At 35.2% G+C, this 26,862-nt stretch overlaps 1 protein-coding gene and 1 long non-coding RNA gene across 9 annotated transcripts in view; one reads left to right on the forward strand and one right to left on the reverse strand.

The window, feature by feature from the left end:
- Window positions 1-26,862, reverse strand: part of SLC9B1 (solute carrier family 9 member B1) — a 61,601-nt gene that overhangs the window by 6,352 nt on the left and 28,387 nt on the right. For all 8 annotated transcript variants that reach the window (XM_072810469.1, XM_072810476.1, XM_072810470.1 and 5 more), the window contains 6 exons: window positions 19,934-20,104; window positions 18,585-18,727; window positions 17,333-17,460; window positions 5,103-5,278; window positions 1,088-1,194; window positions 55-204 (listed from right to left, as the gene is read on the reverse strand). In XM_072810469.1, the coding sequence (XP_072666570.1) occupies window positions 55-204; window positions 1,088-1,194; window positions 5,103-5,278; window positions 17,333-17,460; window positions 18,585-18,727; window positions 19,934-20,104 (875 nt within the window). The remainder of the gene's footprint in view (window positions 1-54; window positions 205-1,087; window positions 1,195-5,102; window positions 5,279-17,332; window positions 17,461-18,584; window positions 18,728-19,933; window positions 20,105-26,862) is intronic.
- The window catches only part of LOC140623800 (uncharacterized), an 86,561-nt gene continuing 84,902 nt past the window's right edge, over window positions 25,204-26,862 (forward strand). The window contains exon 1 of the long non-coding RNA XR_012023326.1: window positions 25,204-25,502. This is a non-coding gene — a long non-coding RNA (uncharacterized lncRNA). The remainder of the gene's footprint in view (window positions 25,503-26,862) is intronic.

Raw genomic sequence — 26,862 nt, forward strand, 5'->3', positions numbered from 1 at the left:
ATATTTTAAAAATACAGTTATTTTATCTTAAAATGATGTATTAAAGATATTTACCTTTTCTGTGGACCAATTTAACCCTGCAACAAAGCTCAACACTAGTGTGCATAATCCTCCAGCTGCATGTAAACCAATACGATGGCCGCCCAAGACAGCAGAAACACTCAAACTCGAAATAAGAAATGCTCTCTTCAGTGGACGTTTTGTCTAGAATTAGGTAGATATTTAGAAATTACTTTACATTTAACATTTAATATAATGTTTACATCTACCATTTATTATTAACCCTTTGGTATCATGTCTCTATATGTCATATTAAAGTGTCTAAAATTTTTACTTTCTTCCTTTCCAAATATTTTAGCAGACTTGGTATCAAGTGAAAAATATGTGCAATTATTAAGTTTTAACTTTTGCCACATCTCTGATATTAATGTCAGTGAAATGGCTACAGTACTTTAGCCATAAGTAAAGAAGAAAGGACAGAGACCCACATAAACTGTAGTTTGGATATATAACATATCCAAAGAATTCTTTAAAAACAAAGTTTTGAATATCTCTTTAGCTGAGACAGCTGTTACAGGGAAGTTAAGGTGGAAGTTAACAGAAATACAAGAGTAATGGCATATACTTTAGGGAAGTAATGGGTAGAGTTTAATAGTGTTGCCTTAGTCAAAGGGAGTGGGAGTGAATTTAAGTCAGAAAATATGCAGAGATAAATGGCAATCTATTTCCCCAAAAATGTTCAAGGGAAAATTTGAGGGAAAAAAGATTAGGGAAAATTGTCAGGGGTCAATAGGAAATTTAATGAATGAATAAAGGGCTGGGGTGGAATAGAGAAGGTACTCTGGGTTATGTACACTTCTCTGATATTCTTATTTCCCAAATCAAGATGCAGAGACTTCAGTCAAAGCCATTGACCTGAATCAATTACAACTGTGCTCCATTTTAAACAGAGAGTAGCACTGGGAGCTATTTTGGGGAAAGAGAATTAAATATTACATGTAATATTCATGGATCTTCTAAAAGTTCAAATTTTTGAAAGAAATGTCTACAACTATACTTACAAAAAATAGATTAACTTTTTATTTACCTGATCTTCACTTGGAAAATATTGAAGAAAAATTCCCAAAATAGCTCCTGCCAGAACACCAATAAATATGTCCCGAAAAGAGACAAGGACATTTTTAAGTATACCACCTGTAAGTGCACACAATAAGGGAAACATTTCAAAGAATAATATTTTCACATACGTAACAAAACAGAAGACCAAATCTACGTAGTTCATAAAGAAAGGTACATATCTTCTAGAGCAAATATATAAAAGTGGACCTTTAATATTTATATAGTTGAAAACATCATGGTCTATTTGATAAACTTAGTATGTACTTTCAAATGATTTAATAAATACACACAATTCAGAAATGTTCATTGAAAATATAGGCCAGAAAACAAGAAAGTAATAAGCTGTGCGTCCTCCCTTATAAACACAACCTAAAAGACCAGGGGAAGTGGAAGAATGGACAGAGATGGACAAAGGAGCACCTCTAGCACCTAGCACATGTCTGGGAATGTTTCTTTTCTGATATACTATTATAACAAAGGAACAAATGGCAAAGATAAAAAAGAAAAATTTAACAACAGAAAAAAGGATTTATTCCAGTGTCAATCTTAGGAATATTCCAGTCAGCAATCAATTGAGTTTCCAACATATTTTATGTACCCATGTCTGTAGTTAGAGTAATAAATTAAAAGCCAAAAAGATTCTAAGTCACAAAAAAGTTGTTATGCTATGGGTATTTAGCCCAATGTAGGTGTGTAAATATATATATTTTAGAAATATTTTTTCATGCAAATATAATAGAAATGTGGGGTGACAAAAGCAAGGTGGTAGAATGGGAAGCCACAGAACCTTGATCCCCCAAGAAGGCATTAACAACAATATACAGTCCAAAACTTGATGGAATTCCACAAACAAATTAAGAAGTTGTAGCAAGAGAAAAGTGGCTTATCATGTACAAGGAAACTCCTATAAGATTATCTGAGGAGGGAACCCTGGGTGGCGCAGCGGTTTAGCCCCTGCCTTTGGCCCAGGGCGCAATCCTGGAGACCCGGGATCGAATCCCACGTCGGGCTCCTGGTGCATGGAGCCTGCTTCTCCCTCTGCCTGTGTCTCTGCCTCTCTCTCTCTCTCTCTGTGTGACTATCATAAATAAACAAAAATTATAAAAAAAAAAAAGATTATCTGAGGATCTCAGAGCAGAAACCCTACAGACCAGAAAGGTGTAGGATGGTATATTTAAAGTGTTGAAACAGAATTCAATTCTGTTACAGAATTTAAGATAAAGACATAAAAATGACTGTAAGACAGCATTAGTAGATAGATAACATAAAAAGATATAATTTGTGACATGGATAACAAAGTGAAGAGGGTGAGATGTAAAGGATTAGAATTTTTATATGTGATTGAAATTAAAGTATCACTCTAAGGTTTTATAACTACAGGGATGGAAAAAGATATTCCATGCAAATGATAACCAAAAGACAGCAGGGTGGTCATACTTATATCACACAAATTAAAATTTAAGTCAAATACAAATAAGTCACAAGAGATAAAGAAGGGCATTATATAATGATAAAAAGGCCAATTAACCTAGAAGATAGGGTTAGGTCTCCATATCTACCATATTCTAAAATATAGATGTATTGAAGATCTACTGTAAAAATAAAACTTTAAAAGGCCCTTTTAAAAAAACATTTTATTTATTTAAGAGAGAGAGATAGTGAGAGAGAATACCAGCAGTGGGGGGTTGGGGAGAGGGAGAAGCAGGCTCCCTGATGAGCAGGGAGCTGACTAGGAGCTGATCCCAGGAGTCTAGGATCATGACCTGAACGGAAGGCAGACACTTAACCGACTGAGCCACCCAGGTGCCCCAAATCCTTAACATTTTAAATGACAGTTTACATAGTCATGAGTCAAGAGGGTTTTCTAAGCATGTTTCTGCTTTTGGTTTTTTACTCTTTCTGTCCTCAAATTAGGTTTGATCTCTGGTAGCATGTTCCACAGTACCCTATACTATATACTATTCATCACAGTTTGTAATTATTTGTTTAACACAAACTCCTTGAGAACATGAGCCACATGGTCTTCTCTGCTGCGTAAACAGTATAGAATAGCATTTAAAAGTGTGGTCTGGGGTCAGATTGCCAGACTGCATCTTGGCTTCCCTAACTTTTGGATTCTCTGACTTTGAGCAAGTTACTTAACCTCTGTTCCTTGGTTTCTTATTCTGTAAAATTAGTACTGTTGTGTGACTATTAAATGAGTGGAAATAGCTATGGAACTTGGAGCAAGTACCAAGAAATTACTCAGTAAAATTATCCTCAGTATTTGGCACAGTTGTTGGCACAATGGAAGAGGAGCACAAAAAATATTTTTTGAAAGAATTACTGATATTAGTTATGAAGGAAAAAATTGTCAGATTAACAATAAAAAATTAGAAAATTCTGAATTACAAAAAAAGATAAAATCAAAAGTAAAATTATAAATATGGAAAATTATAGGATATAAAACAAAAGGTTATCATTCTCAATTTTATGCAGAATCTTAACAAATCAAAAAGAAACAAAGATGAATACACCTATAAGATAAAAGCAAAAGACTTCAAGAAAAGTAATTTATAAAACATTTTAGGATGCCAGTGGTCAACAAACATGAATATTTTAAAATATCACTAGTATTCAAAGTACAAAGTACTTCATTTAAAGAGAACTTACCTTTCGCCTATCAAATTAACAAAGATATAAAAGACTAGTAATACCAAGTTTTGAAGAAGGTGAAGAGGGAGAGGCACACTTTTACACCCTGGTAGGACATGATATTGTAGTACGATATATAGTATAGATATATACTATATTTCAAAATTATTAAGGTTAGGCACAACTATTTGGCTATAAGACATTCAACCAAGCATTATTTTATTTTATTTTTTATTTTTTTAAAGATTTTATTTATTTATTCATGAAAGACATACAGAGAGAGGCAGAGACACAGGCAGGCTTCATGCAGGGAGCCCGATGTGGGACTCGATCCTGGGACCCCAGGATCAGGCCCTGGGCTGAAGGCAGGCGCTAAACCGCTGAGCTACCCAGGGATCCCCCAAGCATTATTTTAATAGTGAACATTGGAGTCAACTTCAATTTTCAACAGGTTACATCAATAAGTATGATGCAGCCAATAGAAAACTATGCAATTAAATATCATGGAAATATATTTACTGGAAAGAATCAGGTTACAAGAAAGTAAGGCCAATTCTTATAAATTTCGAAGACTATTGGGAGGGAAGTCAGAGAGAGAGGGAGGGAGAGAGAGAGAGAGAAGGAGAAGTCTAGATTCATATCAAGAGTCAGTTATTATTCCTGTGGCTGTTACAGAGTTTATTTTTATCTTTTCCTTTTTTTCCTTATTTATGTCTTACGTTTTTAAGAGAAACTATACAAATTATTGCTCAACTTAAGAAATATTTTGGTGCTTCAATAATACAGAAGACTGAATTTCAAACATTGCAGATAATTAAAGCATTACAAAACAAGGAAACATTTACTTTCACAATTTCTGGAGACTGACATTCAAGATCAAATATTTTGGGATTCAGAATTGCTGCAGATCTTGTCCCACCACTACCAAAAAGATACATAGCTGTTCATGCTCTATATATTTAGGTTCTCTTAATAACAAAACAAATATTTATAATGATGGCCAAAAAGGCACATTTTAGAAACATATATTAAATACCAGTATTAATAATATTTCTGCTTAAAATTTTCTATTGAAAACTGTGATAAAATTTCAAAGCAACATGAACAGAAAAATGATAATATGGGATATCAGATTCATTACAATGTTTGGTTATTAAAATAAAATCTTTTGTTAAATAGTGGTTTCTTAATCCATTGAAACTTCTTCCCTGCCTTAGAATGAGTTTCTATGAAGAATGAAAATATGTTACATGCAAAAATAAATAAATGTTAATAAAGAAACAAAGCCAGAAACCTTGGTTAATGACCAGAAAAAGCTATGAATGAGATGGCAGTTGTATTTTGTTTACCTGAGGAGAAGACTATGCTCAAGCATGTATTGAATCCAGTGATTGCTATGATGTCATCCATACTGCTAGCAGCTATTAGTAAGGTTGGGATGCCTTTCTTAATGCCATATCCATTTTCTTGCAAAAGAAGCATGGAAGGGACAACCACAGCAGGAGAGACAGCACCTAGTACAAAACTAATAGAAAGACTTTGAAAACCAATTTTAAAACATCCTTTTAACAAAGCAGTGTTTTACATTAAACTGTACAACAAATACATTAACCTTTACAGATTTACAATAACTTCAAAGTAAAAATGCTGAGTTAATGTCATTTAATGGTGGTAAAAATTTTTACATGTTTTTTACTACTGGTTGAACGTTATAGAGATTTCATTGAAGATGCTGGTTTGGGAACAAATTGTCTCTACCTTCATCCCTAAATCTTTGAGATGAAGATATAAAAATAATACAAAAACTCATAACCTAACTAGAAAAAAAAAAAAAAAAGGAGAATCTCCAGTGCGTAAGAAACCAAGTATATCCAAGGAAGATAAGACACAGTTTAAGATTGAAAAAAATCATAGGACAAGTGTATGTAAGGAAATATTGCTACAAAAGGTATTTCTAAAAATGCTCCAAGCTCAGAAATAGATGCCAGGAGCAGGAGGGATCTCTGAGGAAATCCAATGGATGATTATTTGGAGTAAGAATGGCCAGACAAATGTACTCTCCATCCCATTTCTAACTTTTGAACAAGTCAGTAAGGAACAGAGATGTCTGCCCCAAAGAAGGAACAATGAGCAAAGGCAAATGAGAAAATTCCTGGGGTGAATGCAATGTCTTTCGTTGGTATATCCCATTCAGTACCTTACCTCATCTCTTCCACATTCACTTTATAAAGACTGAAGTATATACTTTGTGCAGAGATGTTTTTGGTGCCCCACCAGAACCTGTTTACCAGTGCACACATCCCCCAGATGCTGCTGCTGGCTGCTAACCCCTACACCTGGAGCTTTCTAGCAGTCTTACTCTGCTGAGAAGAGCTTACTGGGGGATGCTAAGGAGGTTTTCCTCCCACTCCTCCTTCTTCTAGACAGCTCCTGTCAATTACTGACTGAAGTAGAGGGTCTTATAGTTTAGTACTTTGCCTCTGGCTATACAATCTGATACAGTTTACTCTCAAAACTTCCCCATGGACTCAAGAAGAGCCTAGAATTCTCTGAAAATATTTATTTGCCTAGCTTGATCGTTTCTAAACTTTACAGCACTTTGGAATCACCTGGTATATTATTTATCGGTAGCTGCTTAACAAATTATTTCCAAATTTAGTAGCTTAAAACAACACTTATCACACAATTTCTGTGGGCCAGGAATCTGGGTGTGGCTTTGTTGTATGCCTCTGAATCCAGGTCTCTCATGAGGTAGGTAGAAGATGATCTGCTTTAGTTACATGACTGCTGCAGGCTTTCAATATTTTGTCATGGGTGCTTGTCAATCAACCGGGCTGTACTCATAATATGGCAGCTGGCCTCCCCCAAGAGAAGCAATCAAAGAAAATGCAAGAGAGAACATACAAGATAGAAGGCATGGTCTTCTCATGACCTAATTTTAGAATTGACATTTTACCATTTCCACCGTATTTTGTTTGTTAGAAGCAAGTCAGTAAGTCCAGCCCATATTCAAGAAGAGGATGTTATACAAAGTTGTAAATATCAGAAAGTAGGGATCAGTGGGAGTGATCTGAGATACTGAGTACAATGTACTTGGGGATCTTTCAAAATACTGATGCCTGGCTCCCATTCCAAGACATACTGATTTGATATAAGATGGTCTTTGACCTGGTACTAGCATTTTAAACAATTTTTTAAAATTGTGGCAAGGAAATTGACATAATATAAAATTTGTCCTCAACCATTTTTAAATGTGCAGTTTAGTAGTGTTAACTGTATTCACATTGCTGTATAACAGATCTCTAGAACTTTTTTGTCTTAACAAAACTAAAACTCTATATAACCATCAAACAAGTCCTCTTTCTCCCTCACCCCAGCCCCTGGCAACCATCATTATACTTTCTATTACTATGATTTTGACTACTTTAGATATATCAGTGGAATCATACAGTATTGTCCTGGCTTACTTATCCCAGCATAATGTCCTGAAGGTTCACCTATGTTATAGAATGGGACAGAATTTCTTTCTTTTTTAAAAGGTGAATAATATTCCATTCTATGTATACACCACATTTTCTTCATTCATTCATCTGTCAGTGTGGGCTGCTTCTACTTCCTGGCTATTGTAAATAATGTTCCAATAAACATCGATGTGCAAATATTTCTGAGATCCCTTGTTTTCAATAGGCCTCAGGTATCCAAAGTGTGCCACTCTTTTTTTCTGCCAGCATTCTGAGTCAGGTGAGACAGAAACAAGTCCCTCGGCTCAAAAAGTCAAAATGAAGAACATATGCTTTAGCTTTTTTCTCTCCTTCCTGATGGAGAAGCCAGGAGTTGGGAGCTTTCTCCCAATTGCCCCTTGCTGTGCAGGGAGGGGATGAGGTATGGTAGGTAAGTGCAATGAGGTGTTCTAACTGCTCCCATGTGTCTTTGGCCTTGCACTTGGAAGGGAGTTCTCACAAAGGTAATCTGGTTCTTATGTTTTTAAGTCAGTGTTGTGTGAGGAGAGCCTGGGGCTTTGTATTCTTCCATCTTGCTGACATTATTCTTCTGATTATTGGGATTTTTGAAAGCTCCTCAGGTGATTTTAATGTATAGCAAAGTTTGGGAACCATTGATTTTCCCCGTAGCTTCCTTCACTCAGAGGTTTCTACTGAGACCTCCCTCAATACATTACTTGCATAAGAATCTTAGTCTCAGCCTGAGCCTCTGAGATACCTTGTTTGGTAATATGGTTGGACTATTCCCTTCAAGAAGACAAAACAAACAAACGAACGAACAAACAAAACCCAATAGATAAACTAATCACAAATTAATGTTAAGAGTAAAATACAAAAATGGGCCCCCATTAAAGGATCACAAAATATTTAGAGAAATCTGTCACTTTGAGGCACCATGCTCATTAAGTGGAAAAAATTTATACCTGAGAAAAGAGATATACTAGGAAGACATAAATTTATTTAACAATAAATTCTCCAAATTAAAATAATTAGTGATATAAACATAGCTAAAAAGTGACTTAATAAGTTAGAGGACTGTGCAGAGAAAATTTTCCAGCATGTACTGCAAAAAGGTAAGCACAAAAAAAGTGTAAAGAAAACTTAATAGGTATAGAGGAGTTACAAAAGGGCATAATAGAAGAGAACTCCAGAGAGGAAAAGGACATACTCAAGACCTGGAAAAAAAAATAGATACACAACCCTTTGATTGACACATCACACCAAATATTGAGTAGAACAAATTTTTAAAAGATTCACCTCATGATACTAAGGAATTGTTAATTTAGTAAGAAAAATGCCATTACCTTTTAGAAATGCATACTGTAGGATACAGGGATGAAATACCATTATTTGTGTAATTTACTTTAGGATTCATTAGGGACTATCAAGTTTAAATTAAGGATATTTGGGAGTTTGTTAGTATTCTCTCTACTCCTGTACAAGTTTGAAAGTTTTCACTAAGTGAAGAGACCTATCTGAGACTGCTCTTTTCAAACTTTAATATGAAAACAAGATACATGAGAATCTCATTAAAATGCAGATTCTATTTCAAAAGATCTGGGCCCAAGATTCTGCATTTCTAACAAGCTTTTAGGTGATACTAATGTTGCTGTCCAAAGAACATACTTTGTATAGCAAGAAATTAATTGGAATAATTCAGAATACTGAGCTTCCAAAGAGAGAGAGAGAAAACAAGATTGGGATAGCTTACCTAGAAAAGGAATTAAAAATTAGTTTGATAAGAGACTCCTCATGGGCAAAACTAATGCAAAGAGATAACACCAATACCCTTGAAGTATTGAGAGAAAATACTTTTGAATCTAAAATTCAATTCTGAGTCACACAGAAGTCATGTTCAGACATTCAAGTATGCAGTTTATTATCCACTGATCAGTTTTAAGAGAACTGGGAGATCAACTCATTAGGAAGGATATAAAGAAAAGAGTTTAAAAAAATAAAAGGGCATAGGTAGCATAATGCAGACATTAAGAATAAAGGCTCTAGGCACAGCCAAAGTTTTGGATCTATCTATCTAGTCATCTGATGTTAGGAAAACCATGTAGCATCTCCTTGTCTCCATTTGTATGCAAAAAATGAGAATAATAATAGTATCTACTTCACAGAACTTTGTGAGGATTAAATAAATTATCAAGTACTTCACAAAGTGCCTGACACATGGTAACACCATATAAATGTTTGCTATTACTACTATTACTATAATTATTATGATTATCATCATAAGAAATAATGATGAATAGTGAAATTCATTGCTAAATCTATAGTTCATCGTGAAGAAAACTTAAAAATAATCTTAGACTAAAATTCTAGATTATATTAACTGGTGGGGAAATGTATGAGGCAGTGAAGGAATGTAAAAACAAGCCATTAAGTATGGTTTTTCAAAAATTTTGGGTAATTACAAGGAGAATGTGTTTGTAATTTCTAAGTATTAAAGGAATAAACAAAAGTGGAACAAAGAAAATGCTGTTAATCCAACAAAAGATTAAAAAAGTGAAAAAAGAATGAAATTCACATGAATGTATAATATTTTAAAAAGTGAAATAAAAGCAAGGTTAAGTAAAAATTGACCTACAAAGAATTGGTTGGATGGACCTGTTAAGAAAGAGCCTCTTTGACTGAATTTTTAAAATTTAGCTCTGAGTTGTTAGTAAGATATATATCTAATACAAAATGGTACAGAGAAGTTGAAAATTACAAGTAGGATGAATAAATTGGATCTATTTCATAAATGAAAGTTTTGGCTTACATTAGAAAGTTAATCAACATAATTCACTATAATAAAATAAAGGAGAAAATTTATATTATCATCTCAATAGGAGCAAACAATTATTTGATAAAATTCTACACCCAGGTATAATAAAAACTTAACAAACTAAGAAGGGATATAAATTTCCTTAATCTAATTAAGGGAAGCTACAAAACACTTATGACAGATATAGAATCAAAACAAAGATGTTTACTATCACTACTCTAATCAACATTATTATATTTAAGGGCCTAATCAGTGCCATAAGAAAGAAAAATAGGAAAGAAAGAAAGAAGAAAGAAAGAAAGAAAGAAAGAAAGAAAGAAAGAAAGAAAGAAAGAAAGAAAGAAGAAAGAAAGAGGTATGGCTGTCATTATCCACAGATGACATAGCTATACGTGTAGAAAAACCAAAGCAACTACAGATAAATTTTAATTAATGAGCACAAGGTTTCTGGAGACAAAAATAATATAAAAAATAAACAATATTTCTAAATACCAGCAACAAGTAATAAAAACATAAAAAATGCAGACATACTATTTATAATTGCCTCAAAACTATTAAATGCCTAGAAATAAATGTAATTAAATATACACAGAAATTCTATGTAGGAAATAAAAATCCCTTGAGAAAAATTAGAGAATACCTAAATAAATGGAGGGGCAAGTCATGAGTATGAACTGAATAACTCAATACAATAAATGTATCAATCATCTCCCAATTGATAGATTCAACATAATTTCAATGAAAATTTTTGGTAAAAATTGACAAAATGGTTCCCACTTTATATGGAAATACAGAGGGTTATTAATAGTGAAGACCATCTGGAGATCATAAAAGTTTTGTTATGCAAGATATCAATATTTATTACAAAGTTGTAGTAATTAACACAGAGGATAGACAAATAGACAATGATTAAGAATAGAGTCCAGAAACAGACGCATACTTATATGGACAGATTATTTATGACAAAGGATACACTATAGAGCAATAGGACTGGTAAAAGCAGTCACTTATATCAATAGTGCAGAGTCAATTGGATATTCCTAAATTGAGGGCAGAGAAGCAGGGAGACAGAAAAAAACTTGGCCCTCTTTCACGTCAAAAATCAATTTATGGTAGATTATGGATTTAAATGTGAAGGTAAAACAGTAAAATTACCAGAAAATAATATAGAGAGTATCTTTATTATTTTGGATAGGGAATGGCTTTTTTTTTTTTTAAGATTTATAATTTATTTATTAGAGAGAGAGAGAAAAACTGGCAGAGGGAGAAGCAGGCTCCATGCAGGTAGCCTGACGTGGGTCTCCATCCCACGTCTCCAGGATAACGTCCTGGGCGGAAGGTGGCGCTAAACCGCTGAGCCACCCGGGCTGCCCAGGGAATGGCTTCTTAAACAGAAAGTACTAACAATGAAGAAAAAGAATGACAGATTGGCCTACATTAAAATGAATAATTTCTACCATTAAGGGAGTAGAAAGGGTAGTTACTAAATGGAAAAAGATATTTGTAACATATTTAACAGAGGACTAGAATATGTTAAGAACTCCTATCAACAAATCAGAAAAAGCAACAACAACCAAAAACCCATTAGAAATATGGGAAAGAAACTTAACAGGCACTCTTCAGCTTTATTAGAAATCAGAGAAATAGAAATAATCCCAGTGAGCTATCACAACATACCCATGTGAATAGTTCAAGTTAAAAAGACTGATAGGAAAAAAAAAAAAAAAAAAGACTGATAGGGCAGCCCCAGTGGCTCAGTGGTTTAGCACCGCCTTCAGCCTAGGGCGGGATCCTGGAGTCCCAGAATGGAGTCCCAGGATGGAGTTCCATGTCGGGCTCCCTGCATGGAGCCTTCTTCTCCCTCTGCCTGTGTCTCTGCCTCTCTCTATGTCTTTCATGAATAAATAAATAAAATCTTAAAAAAAATAAAAAAAATAAAAAGACTGATAATTCCAAGAAGTGGCAGGGATTAGAATAACAGGAACTCTTATATACTACTGGTGCAAATGTAAATTAGGAATTCTGAAAAATAATTTGATGTAATCCAAACTTTTAAACATATAGTTACTGTGTGAACCAACAATTCAATTCCTAATTATGTATCTATAGAAAACTATGTACCAAGAGTTATTTACAAAAATGTTTGTAAGAACATTAATAATAGCAACCCCTAGCTGGGAACAATGTAAATTCCCACTGACAATAGAATGCACAAATAAACTAGAAGTTGCGGTATGTGTGTGTGTGGGGGGTGTGTGTGTGTGTGTATGCAATGGAATATTATTCAGCCATGAGAAAGAAAGAAAGAAATGCTGCCATTTACAACAACATGGACCTTGAGGGCATTATGCTAAGTGAAGTCAGTCAGACACAGAAAGACAAATATTGTATGATATCATTTATGTGTGGAATCTAAAAATACTGAACTCATAGAAATAGAATAGTGGTTATGAGGGTCTGAAGGGTAGAAGAAATGGGGAAATGTTGGTCAATAGACTATAAACTTCCAATTATAAGATGAGTAAATTTTGGAGATCTAATGTACAGCATGGTGATAATGGTACTGTATTATATACTTGAAAGTTGCTAAGGGAGATGGTCTTAAATGTTCTCACTACACACACAAACAAAAGGTAATTATGTGACAAGATGGAAGTGTTAACTAATGGTATGTTGGTAATTATTTGGAATATATAAGTGTATAAAATCAACATGTTGTATATCTAACTTACAAAATGTTTTATGTGAATTACATATTAATAAAGTTGGAAAGAAATGTATGATGGCTTATGACAAAAAATGCAACATCTGAATTAAAAAGAAAATCACTGGATAGGATTGAGAGAATGTTGAACACTAGAAGCAAAGATCAATGAACTTGAAGATATAACAAACACACACACACACACACACAATGGAATATTGTTCGGCCATAAAAAAGAATGAAATCTTGCCATTTGCAACAATATAAATAGAACTAGAGAATATATGTATATATACACACACACACACTCTTTCCATAATTTTGCAATTGTTGATAATGCTGCTATAAACATTAGGGTGCATGTATTCCTTTGAATCAGTATTTTTTTATCCTTTGGGCAAATACCCAGTAGAGCAACTACTGGATTGTTGAGTAGTTCTACTTCTAACCTTTTGAGAAACCTCCATACTGTTTTCCGGAGTGGTTCCACCAGTTTGCATTCCCATCCAGAGCGTAAGAGGATTCCTCTTTTCTGTATCCTCACCAATAGCTGTTGTTTCCTGTGTTGTTAATCTTAGCCATTGTGACATGTGTGAGGTGTTATTTAATTGTAGTTTTGATTTGTATTTCCTTGATGATGAGTGATGTTGAGCATCTTTTCATGTGTCTGTTAGCCATCTGTATGTCTTCTTTGGAAAAATGTCTAATCATGTCTTCTGCCCGTTTTTAAACTGGATTATTTGTTTTTTGGGGTATTGAGTTTTATAAGTTCTTTATATATTTTGGATACCAATCCTTTATCAGATATGTCATTTGTAAATATCTTTTCCCATTCCAAAGGTTGCCTTTTAATTTTGTTGATTGTTTCCTTTGCTGTGCAGAAGCTTTTGATCTTGATGCAGTCCCAATAGTTTATTTTTGCTTTTGTTTCCCTTGCCTAAAACAACAACTTTATACCACTATGCATCCACTAAAAAATGATAAAATTAAGTAGACAGACAGTACCAAGTATTGGAGAGGGTGTGGATGGCCTAGAATTTTATACATTGTTAGTGGGAATGTACTATAATACTTTGGAAAACTGGCACTTTTTACTTATTTTTATTTATTCTTTTAAAGATTTTATTTTTAAGTAATCTCTACATGGGGCTGGAACTCACAACACATAGATCAAAAGTTACATGCTCTACTAACTGAGCCAGTCAGGTGCCCCATTTTTTTTTAAAGATTTTATTTATTTATTACTGAGAGAGAGAGAGAGAGAGTCAGAGACACAGGCAGAGGGATAAGCAGGCTCCATGCTGGGAGCCCAACGTGGGACTTGATCCTGGGACTCCAGGATCGCGCCCTGGGCCAAAGACAGGCGCTAAACTGCTGCCCCACCCAGGGATCCCTTAAATAAAATTAAACATCTTACCATGTGATTCTGCAAATCTATTCTTAGGTTTTTCCCTAAGAAATGAAAACATATGTCTACACAAAGACTTGAATGCAAAAGTTCATACAACTTTATTTATAATGGCTGAACTGGAAACAATCTAAACATCCATCAAGAAGTGGTTAGTGGTATATTCATACAATGAAATACTACTCTGCAATAAAATGGAATGGATAATATGGATGCATCTCAAAAACAACTCACTGACCAAATGAAGCCAGAAAGGAAACAGTACATGTTACATAACTACATTTACTTAAAACTCTAAAAAAAGTCCACACTTATATTACTCAGCCATTAGAAATGACAAATACCCACCATTTGCTTCAACGTGGATAGAAGTGGAGGGTATTATGCTGAGTGAAGTAAGTCAATCAGAGAAGGACAAACAGTGTATGTTCTCATTCATTTGGGGAATATAAATAATAGTGAAAGGGAATATAAGGGAAGGGAGAAGAAATGTGTGGGAAATATCAGAAAGGGAGACAGAACATAAAGACTCCTAATTCTGGGAAACGAACTAGGGGTGGTGGGAGGGGAGGAGGGCAGGGGGTGGGGTGAATAGGTGACGGGCACTGAGGGGGACACTTGACGGGATGAGCACTGGGTGTTATTCTGTATGTTGGTAAACTGAACACCAAGAAAAAATTAATTTATTAAAAAAAAAAAACTCTAAAAAATTGAGTCCATTGTGACAGAAAGTAGATTGTGAATTGCCTATGGCTCATGTGGAATTAACTGGGGGGAGTAAAGAAAATTTTTGGAGGGTTAATGAAAATATTTGGCATCTCAGTTGTGCTGGTGGTTACATGTGTATATAAATTTCTCAAAACTCACTGAAATGTTCACTAAAATAGGTGCTCATTCTATTGTATGTGAACTATACCTCAATAAAACTTTATTAGTAGATTTCTCAAATATCTGCAAAAACTAAGTAGAAAACGTTATGAAAAAATCTATCATCAATAAAAAGCACGAAATACCTAAGAAAAAAACTATGAAGATAGCCTAGATCTTTCTTAAAATTGGAAACATTGTAGAACTTAAGATAACACCTAAATAATTAGAGAGAGGTCTCAATTTTATAAAGGTATAATCTCTCCTCCAAATTAATTCATTAATTTGTTGCTATGCCAATTAAAATATTCTCATGATTTTTCATTGAACTAGACTAGCTGATTATAAGACTCATTTGGGAGAATAAGGGTTTAGAATGAAAAATGAAGTCAATGTAAAAAAATGCTGTTTTTGTAAAGGCAAAATAATTAAAACTGTAGAATAGTGACATTGAAATAGACAAAATAGATTGGAAGAAAGCAGAACACAAATTATAAAAACAAATATATGGTATTTCTCAGATTATAAAATCAATATTTCAAATCAATAGAGAAAAGAAAGAAGTTTTCCATAAATGGTGTTGGGACAACTACCTATTCATGTGAAAAACAATGGAGCTAGATCCTCACATGTAATAAACTAGCTATTTTAAAGGAATTTTTAAAAAATGAACTTAAAAGTAATGAGAATAAAATATAGAAGAATATATTTGTGACCTTAGGGTAAAAAGGACCTTTTGAATGACACATAGAAAGTTATTAAACAGAAACACAAATATTGATAAGTTTGATTACATCAAAAAACCCTTTGGTATATCAAAAACAGTTACACTGCCTCCCCATGGCCTCATTTTTCTTTTTGATTTTCAAGGTCAAGGAATATTATGTATTTGTTCTTTTATCTGTTGGAAATAATAAAATGCCCTTTTTAAATAAAAAGAAAGTCACCATAAGCAAAGTTAAATATCTAGTGGTATATTAGGACAAGATATTTGCAATATTTGTAACAAAACACTGAAATAATAAGAAAGAAAAGAATAACTCAACAGAAAAGTAGAAAAAGGATATAAACAGGCTAGTATCAAAATACTTAAGCTCATTAATAATTACATAAATGCATCTTAAAACAACAAAGAAATATCATTTTTTGTTCACCAGAGTGGAAGAAATCATAAAGCTTGATAATATCAAGAATTTGCAAGGATTTGAAAATAATAGGTTATTTTCATACCCTGCTGGATATAGGGTTGAAGGAATTTGGCAGTTCCATCAAAACTGAAAATGCACATAATCGAGGTAACCATTCTAGAAAACCCACATTTGTGCAAAAGGAGACAAATAAAATGTATTTTTTGTAACACTGTAAATGAAATCTGGTCTTATCATGCAATGTAACACTATACAACAATTAAACAACAAATGAACTATATTTTTAATAGGTATAAATCTCAAGAATACTGTTGAATTAAAAAAAGGGAACTGCAAACAAAGTGATATTCTTTGATATGATTTATATAGTATATATGTATACAGTAGCTATATCCCTGGAAAGAGTATTTTTTGTGTGTTTGCATATAAATCACACAAAATGTTATTTTTAAAGATCTAGAATGATAACATAAAACTCATAAAAGTTGTTATTTTGGGTAGGGCCATGGGTACTAGGATTTGAAAACATGATTAAAAGGCTTTTTACTTTTGTCTGTAAGGTTCTAATTTTTCAAAAATAAAATTCATTTGGGTATTTTATAATAAAAACTAATTTTAAAAAACACATTGCATTTGGCAATAAGTATGTATGTAATGGGTGAACTTTACATTCAAATGGATAAGTGGAGGCCAAAGGTAAATGCATTGAAAAATGAAAAGGAGTTCAGTCAGGATCTAGAGACAGTGAGGAATTGGGACATGAAGGTAAATGAATAGTGGGTAAAAACAGATGGGACATTGGATATAGGGAAAGAGTGTTTTTGCTATAATATCTATATCTATACAGAATCTCTCTCATATGTGTATGTAATATATACATACAATGTATAAGGAAAAAGGCATTGGATGGGTTGAACAGTAGAAATAGATTAAAATATAGGAGAGAAGGAATAAATTGATGAAGTGAATTATCTTGCACTAAACATTTAGGGAATATGCATGTTTGTTAAGGACATGGTAGATTTAGGACATGACTCTGCTTCTGACCAACAAATTTCCAAGATTTTCTACCACTGTGAAAAGAATTCTAATGAGAAGTTTGTCTATATAATATTCTGGTAATTTTAAACTAAGCATTCTTAACTCAATATTTTCATAGAGAAAATGAGAAAAAGTTACCCCAACAGAAATCCCCATTGCCAGGGAAAATTCATAAGGAAGTGGGAAATAAAAGCGGTTGAACATGCCTCCATTAGACATGGACCCATAGCCAATCTTAAACAAACTCTTTTCAAATTCTTCAAAGCCTGAAATATAAAAATAATCACATTTAGACAAATTTATAATGGCCAATAAGACAATTATTTAAGTAAATTTTGAAATATATGGTCTTTTCTGAGTAATTAGCTTTCACTAAGTTAAATCTTCCAGATTGCTTGAAATGCAAATGCAGCTAATTTTATATGTCATCACAGATTGGATTATAAACTATTTCACATTTTATAAAATATTGTTGTATCTAAATTATTTTAAAAGTTCCATTTCTCTGTAACTAAATAACTATTCCTACCTTCAACAATCTTTCTTGTAAATAGTATAATGAAAGTAACCTATAGGTTTATTTCTATCAGTTAACTTTTAGAAATGATATGTTTGATTAATTTGATAATTATAATAGAAAATATCAATGTGCCAAAAGAGAAAATAACTTAAAAACAGCATACCTCACTAAAAAGGTGAATTTTAAAATTTTCTCATTGGCTCAAATTTTCTACTGGAGGATATAATTATCACTGTCTTTATGCTCTTGAAATATTTCCACTAAACTCATATATTTGGTGTTTGAGTACAGTTATATTCATGACTAGTCATCTTTTTAAAACCCAAATAGATTTATGGGATATTTTAAGAAATATTTAAAAAGATTAGCTTCTACAATGATGCAAAGATAATCAGGAACATACTTCAGTGTAGGAAAAAAGTCATGGAACAAAAATATTATCAAATTCCTAATCCTCCTGAAAAACAAAATAAAAGAAAAGCAAAAACGGTTTAGGAGTAGATCTTATCCTTTTTTAACTGAAAAGTAAATAATTCTCCAGAGAAAAGCCACAGCTGCTAAATAATACAAATGCTGTGCAAGGGGCACGTATCTCTATGCAAATAATTAAAGATGAGCTCTAATAAAGATCTCACATCATTAAAGATGATCTCAAATAGAGATCTCACGTCATAATAATTTTGCCTTATATCAGTAATAATGATGACCAGAAGTAGAACTTAAAAGATGCCACATTTCTGCAAAATCTTTGTCTTTTTTTTCCCTTACAGGCTTTACTTGCAACAGCAGTAACAAAAATTCTGCCTTTTTCTTTTCTACTAGCCTCTAGTATTTAAAATATCTTTATTCAACATATAATTAGAAACCTACCTGTGGATCAAGTCCAAGCCCAGCTTGTATTAGGATAACAGTAAGGGCAGTGTTTCTTAAAATTGAAGACCACGTACTATTAACTTGGGTGTAATCACTGAGGTATGGAACATTCCTTATGGCAAAACCAGCCAGTAACATCCCTTAAAAGAAAGAAAATAAGGCATGTCTGATTCAGTTCATTTTTCTAAGTTAGAAAATAGAAATATTTAATTTCCCTTCCTCAAACACACTATGTCTCATTACTTCGGTGAAGGGCAGCTTACATACAAATAGAGAAGGCAGTATAAGTTAAGGAATGAAGATAAGAAATGACATATCTCAAATGGCTACAATAAGTAATTGAGTGTTGTTGGAACATAAAAAACAAGGATGGGAGTGGGAGATGGGTAGGAGGGGCCAAATAATATAAAGCTAATCCCCCTGAAGCCTCCATCCTCACTGGTTTTGGCAATGCCTTTATGCTTTTGCACCATAGGAAAGTTTTAGAAGGAAGTGACATAATGAATCTTGTATTTTCTATGTGATGGTCTTGATGAATTAGATAGACATAAAACTGAAGGAGAGAACAATTAGAAGGCTCTTTCATAGTCCATGGAAGAGATGGAAAACAAATAGCCTAAGTTAGGGCAGGAGTGGAAGTTTTGGAGACAAAAAAAGATTCAGTGAATACTTAGCAGGTGCTGAAAGGATGTTGTGGACATAGAAAGGGTGTTTAGGAATAGAATGGAGTGATTATCTCTACTTACAGAGTACTGAATATTTGGGTGTATTTAATACTTAGAAGATATGCGACACCAATAACAGAAGTTCTTCCACTAATTTTCCTCTGTCCAGATGGAGAGTTATATAATAATGTTAATGAAGAAATAGGATATAATATTGGTTAGGCAGATGATGCATCCATGAATGTACATAGTGGAGATAACCAAATAGCTTACTCTAAAACCTTAAAGCCTTCTGATGCCCTAGTCGCTATAGTATTTGAATCTTACAATTAATATTTGAATTAGATTATCTACAGAAAAATTCAGTCTTTTCCAAATGTTTCCTTTTTAGAATATATTTAAAACTAACTTAAAAAGTCCTACTAAACAATAAAGCAAGAGGAATCATATATTGAACATATTTAAATTATTTGCAAATGTATTTCAGAAAAAAATCTGTGTGCTTTGTGTAAAAAGAATAAATATTCTATGAGTAAGCTACGGCCATACATATATAGTAAATACATACATAAAGATCATGTTACATTGAAATATTTCTAAATTATATCTATTCTGACTTGAGTATGTTCATAATTTACATATAGTTAATAACAAAGAAATAAGAACCAACTGTACACTTACCAAGAAGAGGTGGAAGTTGAGGCACTGAAGGTATTCTAATGAGTTCCAAAAGTTTCCCCCCAATAATGGCACTATGAAAGATAATTAATAGTCCAAATAAATTTCCACCAGGGAGAACTTCAGGGCCTGAGAATGACCAGGCTACACACCATATCATAAAAAATGCAACTCCTGAAATATAAAAAAGGCATATATCTATATATCTACATAGACATATATATATACAAAAGATGAATTCTATTTTATTAAATGTCTTATTAATAGTCCCGTATAATGAATGATACATAGCATAGACTAGTGTTGCTTGCTAGTATGGTTGAAGAAATATCTGTTTAACATATATTCCAAACAAGGCAGGAAACAACAAATGTTGGAGAGGATGTGGAGAAAAGGGAACCCTCTTACACTGTTGGTGGGAATGTGAACTGGTGCAGCCACTCTGGAAAACTGTGTGGAGGTTCCTCAAAGAGTTAAAAATAGACCTGCCCTACGACCCAGCAATTGCACTGTTGGGGATTTACCCCAAAGATTCAGATGCAATGAAACGCCGGGACACCTGCACCCCGATGTTTCTAGCAGCAATGTCCACAATAGCCAAACTGTGGAAGGAGCCTCGGTGTCCATCGAAAGATGAATGGATAAAGAAGATGTGGTTTATGTATACAATGGAATATTCCTCAGCTATTAGAAACGACAAATACCCACCATTTGCTTCAACGTGGATGGAAGTGGAGGGTATTATGCTGAGTGAAGTAAGTCAATCGGGGAAGGACAAACAGTGTATGTTCTCATTCATTTGGGGAATATAAATAATAGTGAAAGGGAATATAAGGGAAGGGAGAAGAAATGTGTGGGAAATATCAGAAAGGGAGACAGAACATAAAGACTCCTAATTCTGGGAAACGAACTAGAGGTGGTGGAAGGGGAGGAGGGTGGAGGGTGGGGATTAATGGGTGACGGGCACTGAGGGGGGCACTTGACGGGATGAGCACTGGGTGTTATTCTGTATGTTGGTAAATTGAACACCAAGAAAAAATTAATTTATTAAAAAAATATATATTCCAAAGTCCCTATCAATTTATGGACAAGTTTTAACAAAGTATTATTAATTTAAAAAACTATTTAAAAAGTATATGTGAGTCCTTTAAAGTGCTTAACAGTTGTCATATGACATTTTAAAAATGTCATGCAGGGCAGTCCAAGTGGCTCAGTGGTTTAGCGCTGCTTTCAGTCAGGGGCCTGATCCTAGAGATGCGGGATCAAGTTTCATGTCGGACTCCCTGCATGGAGCCTGCTTCTCCCTCTGTCTGTGTGTCTGCCTCTTTCTCTGTGTCTGTCATGAATAAATAAAATCTTTTAAAAAAATGTCATGCCAATATGATGAGCTTTACTTCATTTTGTATCTTAGAGTAGCTTTTGTTTCTTTAATTCCACATATGAGTGAAATTATATGGTATTTATGTTTCTCTGATTGACTTATTTGCTTAGCATAATATGCTCTAGCTTCATCCATATCATTGCAAATGGAAATATTTTATTCTTTTTGATGGCTGAGTAATATTCCATTGTACACATATATCTTCTTTATTCATTCATCAGTTGATGAACACCTGGGTTCCCTCCATAGTTTGGTTATTTTTGATAATGCTGATTCATCAAGGTGCATGTATCCCTTTGAATCTGTGTTTTTGTATTCTTTGGGTAAATATCCAGGAGTGTAATTGCTGGGTCATAGGGTAACTCTATCTTTAACTTTTTGAGGGACCTCCATAATGTTTTCCAGAGTGGCTATACCAGTTTGCATTCCCACCAACAGTGTAAGAAGGTTCCCTTTTTTTCTTCATCCTTGTCAACATTTGTTGTTTCTGGATTGTTAATTTTAGCCATTCTGACAGGTGTGAGGTAGTATCTCATCATGATTTTGATTTGTATTTCCTTGAAAGAAGCATTTATTCTTTAAAAAAAGCCAGGATTTTGGGTAGGACTGGTCAAAGTCTGAGGCCTTCTTGCCTGAGATTGCTACCACTCCTTCCCTCATTTCTCCCCACTTACTTCATTTGGGAAAAACTAGTTTTATCAGAATGGAGCTTGATTAAAAACCAGCAGCTTTGTTGCCAGAAGAGGTAGGGCAGATCTGATATGGAATGGAGGGAGAAAACCCATGACTTTGCTGGCTAAAAATGGTAGATTGGTTTCAGAACAGGCAGAAAAAACATGCAGTGGTGCTAGTTTGATGCTGTAGTTCAAGTTGAGATGAGAAGCAGACAAGGTAAAAATTTAACTGGGAGATCTCAGATATGACAGAGTCAGAAAGACTGAGTTTCCCACATATCTACGGCTGATTGGGAAAGTATGCAAGTGCAGAGAAGATTCCAGAGAGTATGGCAAAAAGTTAAAAAAACGATGTGAGACTGACTACCAGCAGCAATTTTGGATGCCTCCAGAAAACCCACCTACAGATCACTTGGCAGAAGGTGGAAGCCTTATTGGCTTGAACACAGTGTCTCTCCCAAATCATTAGGTGACTATTAAGCTATTCAGACAAAAGAGAAACCCTGAGGAAATCAGGCTAAAAACAAATAAACAAACAAAAACTAAGAGACATCAGCTGCTGCAAATCAAATCATGGGGCAGAATGATTCCACAGTTTAAGTACATGCAAATTACTCAAACAACAATAAAAACCTTAAAAAATAAAACTGAATTTGAAGTTGCCATAATGTATAATAAAATGTTTAATTTTCAACCCAAACCTACTAGACACTCAGAAATATGAGAATATACAACACATTCAGAAAAAAAAAGAGCAGTCAATAGACAATGAGTATATGAGTCCAGATGTTGGATTTACAAAGTTTTCATAACAGTCATTATAAATAATGTTTGAATAGTGAAAATGCAACAATGTGTCATTTAATAGAGAATATCAATAAAGTGATAACATTTATTTAAAAATGGAAATCTGGAATTGAAATGTACAATTGAAATGAAAAGCTGACTAGAAAGGCTCAATAACATTTTTGAGCTTCTGAAAGAAAGTATCAGTGAACTTGAATATAGATCAATAGAGATTAATTAACCAATTTGAAAAACAAAAGGAAGAAAGGAATAAAGAGAAATGGACAGAGCCGCAGACACCTATAGGACACCATCAAGAGTAATAACATATGCATAAAGGAAGTCCCAGGAGGAAAAGAGAAATAAAGGAGCAGAAACATATTTGAAAATATAATGTCTGAAAACCTCTCAAAGTTAATAAAAACATCAATTTATAGATATAAAGAGCTCAACAAAACCCAAGTGAAATAAGCACAAGAGATCCATACCTAGAGACATCATCATTGTCAAATTGCTAATGACAAAAGACAAAAGGAAAATCTTGGAAGTAGCAAGAAAATGATTCATCATGTACAGGGGAATAATAATGCAATTAACAGCAGCATTTTCATCAGAAAAAATAAAGGCCAAAGGCAGAGGAGTGACATTTCAAAAGTGTAGAAAAAGGGGCACCTGGGTGGCTCACTTAGTTGAGAATTCAACTCTTGATCTCACCTCAGGTCTTGATCTCAGGGTTGTAAGTTCAATTTCTGCATTGGGTTCCACACTAGGCATGGAGCCTACTTTAAAAAAAAAAAAAAAAGTGCAGGGAAAAAAACCCTGTAAATCAAGAATTCAGTATCTAGTAAAACAATTTTTCTTTTCTTTTTTTTTTTTTTAAGATTTTATTTATGTATTCATGATAGACCCAGAAAGAGAGGTAGAGGCAAAGGCAGAGGGAGGAGAAGCAGGCTCCATGCAAGGAGCCTGATGTGGGACTCAATCCTGGGAATCTGGGATCACACCCTGAGCCAAAGGCAGACGCTTAACCACTGAGCTCCCCAGGGCATCCTTAGTAAAACCATTTTATTTTTTAATTTTTTTTTTACTTACTTTCATTTACTTAAAGGAAAAACAACTTCATGAAAAAAGTTATAAAGTTCTTCTTATTGAAAATAAAGTATCTTTATTGAAAATACACTTAAAAGAAACAAAAAAGGACTAATAGCCTAAAACCTAAGCCTATTTCCCCAGAATATCCATTTCTTTGGAACTAGGCAAGGTACCACCCAAATAAAAGACCTAAAGAGTGTGAATAAAAGTGATGAGACTGATTTCTGCATGTTGTTGAGAGTTTAGATTTCTTATTTAAATTAACTTATATGCACTATGGGATTGGTGAGTTAAATATGTTGAATGTTAAATATGTTAAATCACAGCTCTATCTCTATATGCTATTATCTGGAAAATATGTTTTAAGAGTTTCTTTAGTGAAAGTAGGGTGTATGGGTGTGTGTGTGAGAGAGACAGAGACAAGAACAGACGGACAAATGGAGATGGAGACCAAGAGATAGAGACAGAGACAGAAAAAAAGGGTACAATAATATATACCCCCCCAAGCTATAAACATGAAAGATCCTTTTCCTATAAACCTCTCTAAATTTAAAAAACCAAAAATGAAAGAAAACAAAGGGGAAAACCAGTTATAGATCCAAGTATGTTTGTAGTTTCAATACTGGTGCTATAAAACTCCTAATTAATTCCTGAGCAAACTGTAGTTCTCAATCTCAATGGATAATCTTTGGTGACCAATACATTTTTCTCTCTTCACAGGTCCTAACCCTACTCCTAACAATTGCTGTATAGACAATGCCCACTATATGGAGTATAGGGTCCCGGGACTATGCATGTAAAATCGATGTACAGAAATTATATTTATAAAGGAGTCCAATCACTTTATACTGTCAGATGTTCAAGTTCAGATTTAGAACCTTAAAAATACTGACATTAGTTTAAAAAGTAACTTTTACTAAATGAAAACATCAATTAATGAAATTTGGTTTTAAAAGTTTAAAGTTAGCAAGCAACAAATAAAATAAAATTTTAGGAGTACCTGGAGGCCTAGCAGGTTAAGTGTCCATCTGAATCTTGGTTTCTGCTAAGGTTGTGATCTCAGGGTCATGAGATCAAACCCTACATCAGGCTTGGTGCTCAGTACAAAGTCAACTTGAGATTCTCTTTCTCTCTTTCCCTCTGCCCCTCCCCCAGCTCATGCATGTGCACACACTCTCTCTCACCCTCTCCCTCCCAATAAATAAAATCTTAAAAAAAAGAAAAAAAAATTTAAAACTTCAGTTGCTTATCCTTTATCAAATTTTAGTCTAATTTTTGTTCTCTATAGGCTGTATACTCGTGGAAGCCAATCTAAGTTAAATCATATATCCAGGAAAAAAAATCAAGAAAATTTCTTGTTATTAGGTGACAACTTATAAATATATGACAATGAGATGCTTTAAAATTTTAATGGTAAAGCAAGTTTTATACAATTCTTTACAAGGCAGCAGCTTTTTAAAAATGTGGGTCCTGGGGAGGAGGGGCGAAATGGCGGAAGAGTAGGGTCCCCAAATCACCTGTCCCCACCAAATTACCTAGATAACCTTCAAATCATCCTGAAAATCTATGAATTCGGCCTGAGATTTAAAGAGAGACCAGCTGGAACCCTACAGTGAGAAGAGTTCGCGCTTCTATCCAGGTAGGAAGACGGGGAAAAAGAAGTAAAGGAACAAAGGCCTCCAAGGGGGAGGGGCCCGCGAGGAGCCGGGCTGAGGCCGGGGCGAGTGTCCCCAGGACAGGAGAGCCCCGTCCCGGAGGAGCAGGAGCTGCACCGACCTTCCCGGGTGGAAAGGGGCTCGCGGGGAGGTAGAGCAGGACCCAGGAGGGCGGGGATGCCCTCGGGCTCCCGGGGACACTAACAGACACCTGCGCCCCGGGAGAGTGCGCCGAGCTCCCTAAGGGCTGCAGCGCGCACGGGGGACCCGGAGCAGCTCGGGGGGCTCGGGGGCGGCTCCGCGGAGGGGGCTGCGGGGCGGGAGCAGCTCGGGGAGCTCGGGGGCAGCTCCGAGGAGGGGGCTGCGGGGCGGGAGCAGCTCGGGGGGCTCGGGCGGAGGAAGAGGCTCCGTGCGGAGGGGGCTGCGGGGCGGGAGCAGCTGGGGGGGCTCGGGGGCGGCTCCGCGGAGGGGGCTGCGGGGCGGGAACGCAAATCCAACAGCGCAGGCCGGGAGCACAGGGCGCCGGGACACAGCCCAGGATCCGGCCTCCCCCCGGGACAGGCAGAGGCCGGGAGGGCCCAGGACAGCAAGGACGCTCCTGCCCCGAGCTGAGCAGATCAGCGGCCCCGCCCCGGAGCCTCCAGGCCCTGCAGACGGAGAGCTCTGGAGCTACTGGGGGGCTGACTCCAGGGCTCCAGAGCTGGCCCCGCCTCTGGGGTTGTTCCTCCTGGGGCCTCACGGGGTAAACAACCCCCACTGAGCCTGCACCAGGCAGGGGGCAGAGCAGCTCCCCCAAGTGCTAACACCTGAAAATCAGCACAACAGGCCCCTCCCCCAGAAGACCAGCTAGACGGACAAGTTCCTGGGGAAGTCAAGGGACTTAAAGTATAGAATCAGAAGATACTCCCCCGTGTTTTTTTTTTTTTTTCTCTTTGATTTGCTTCCCCCACCCCTTTTTTCCTTTCTTTTTCTCTTCTTTTTTTTCCTTTTTTTCTTTTTTTTCTCTTTTCTTTCCTTTCTCTCTCTTTCTCCTTTTCCCAATACAACTTGGTTTTGGCCACTCTGCACTGAGCAAAATGACCAGAAGGAAAACCTCACCTCAAAAGAAAGAATCAGAAACAGTCCTCTCTCCCACAGAGTTACAAAATCTGGATTACAATTCAATGTCAGAAAGCCAATTCAGAAGCACATATTATACAGCTACTGGTGGCTCTAGGAAAAAGCATAAAGGACTCAAGAGACTTCATGACTGCAGAATTTAGATCCAATCAGGCAGGAATTAAAAATCAATTGAATGAGATGCAATCCAAACTAGAAGTCCTAACGACGAGGGTTAATGAGGTG

This window comes from Canis lupus, chromosome 33, assembly GCF_048164855.1.
Source record: "Canis lupus baileyi chromosome 33, mCanLup2.hap1, whole genome shotgun sequence".
In the NCBI taxonomy this organism is placed as follows: domain Eukaryota; kingdom Metazoa; phylum Chordata; class Mammalia; order Carnivora; family Canidae; genus Canis; species Canis lupus.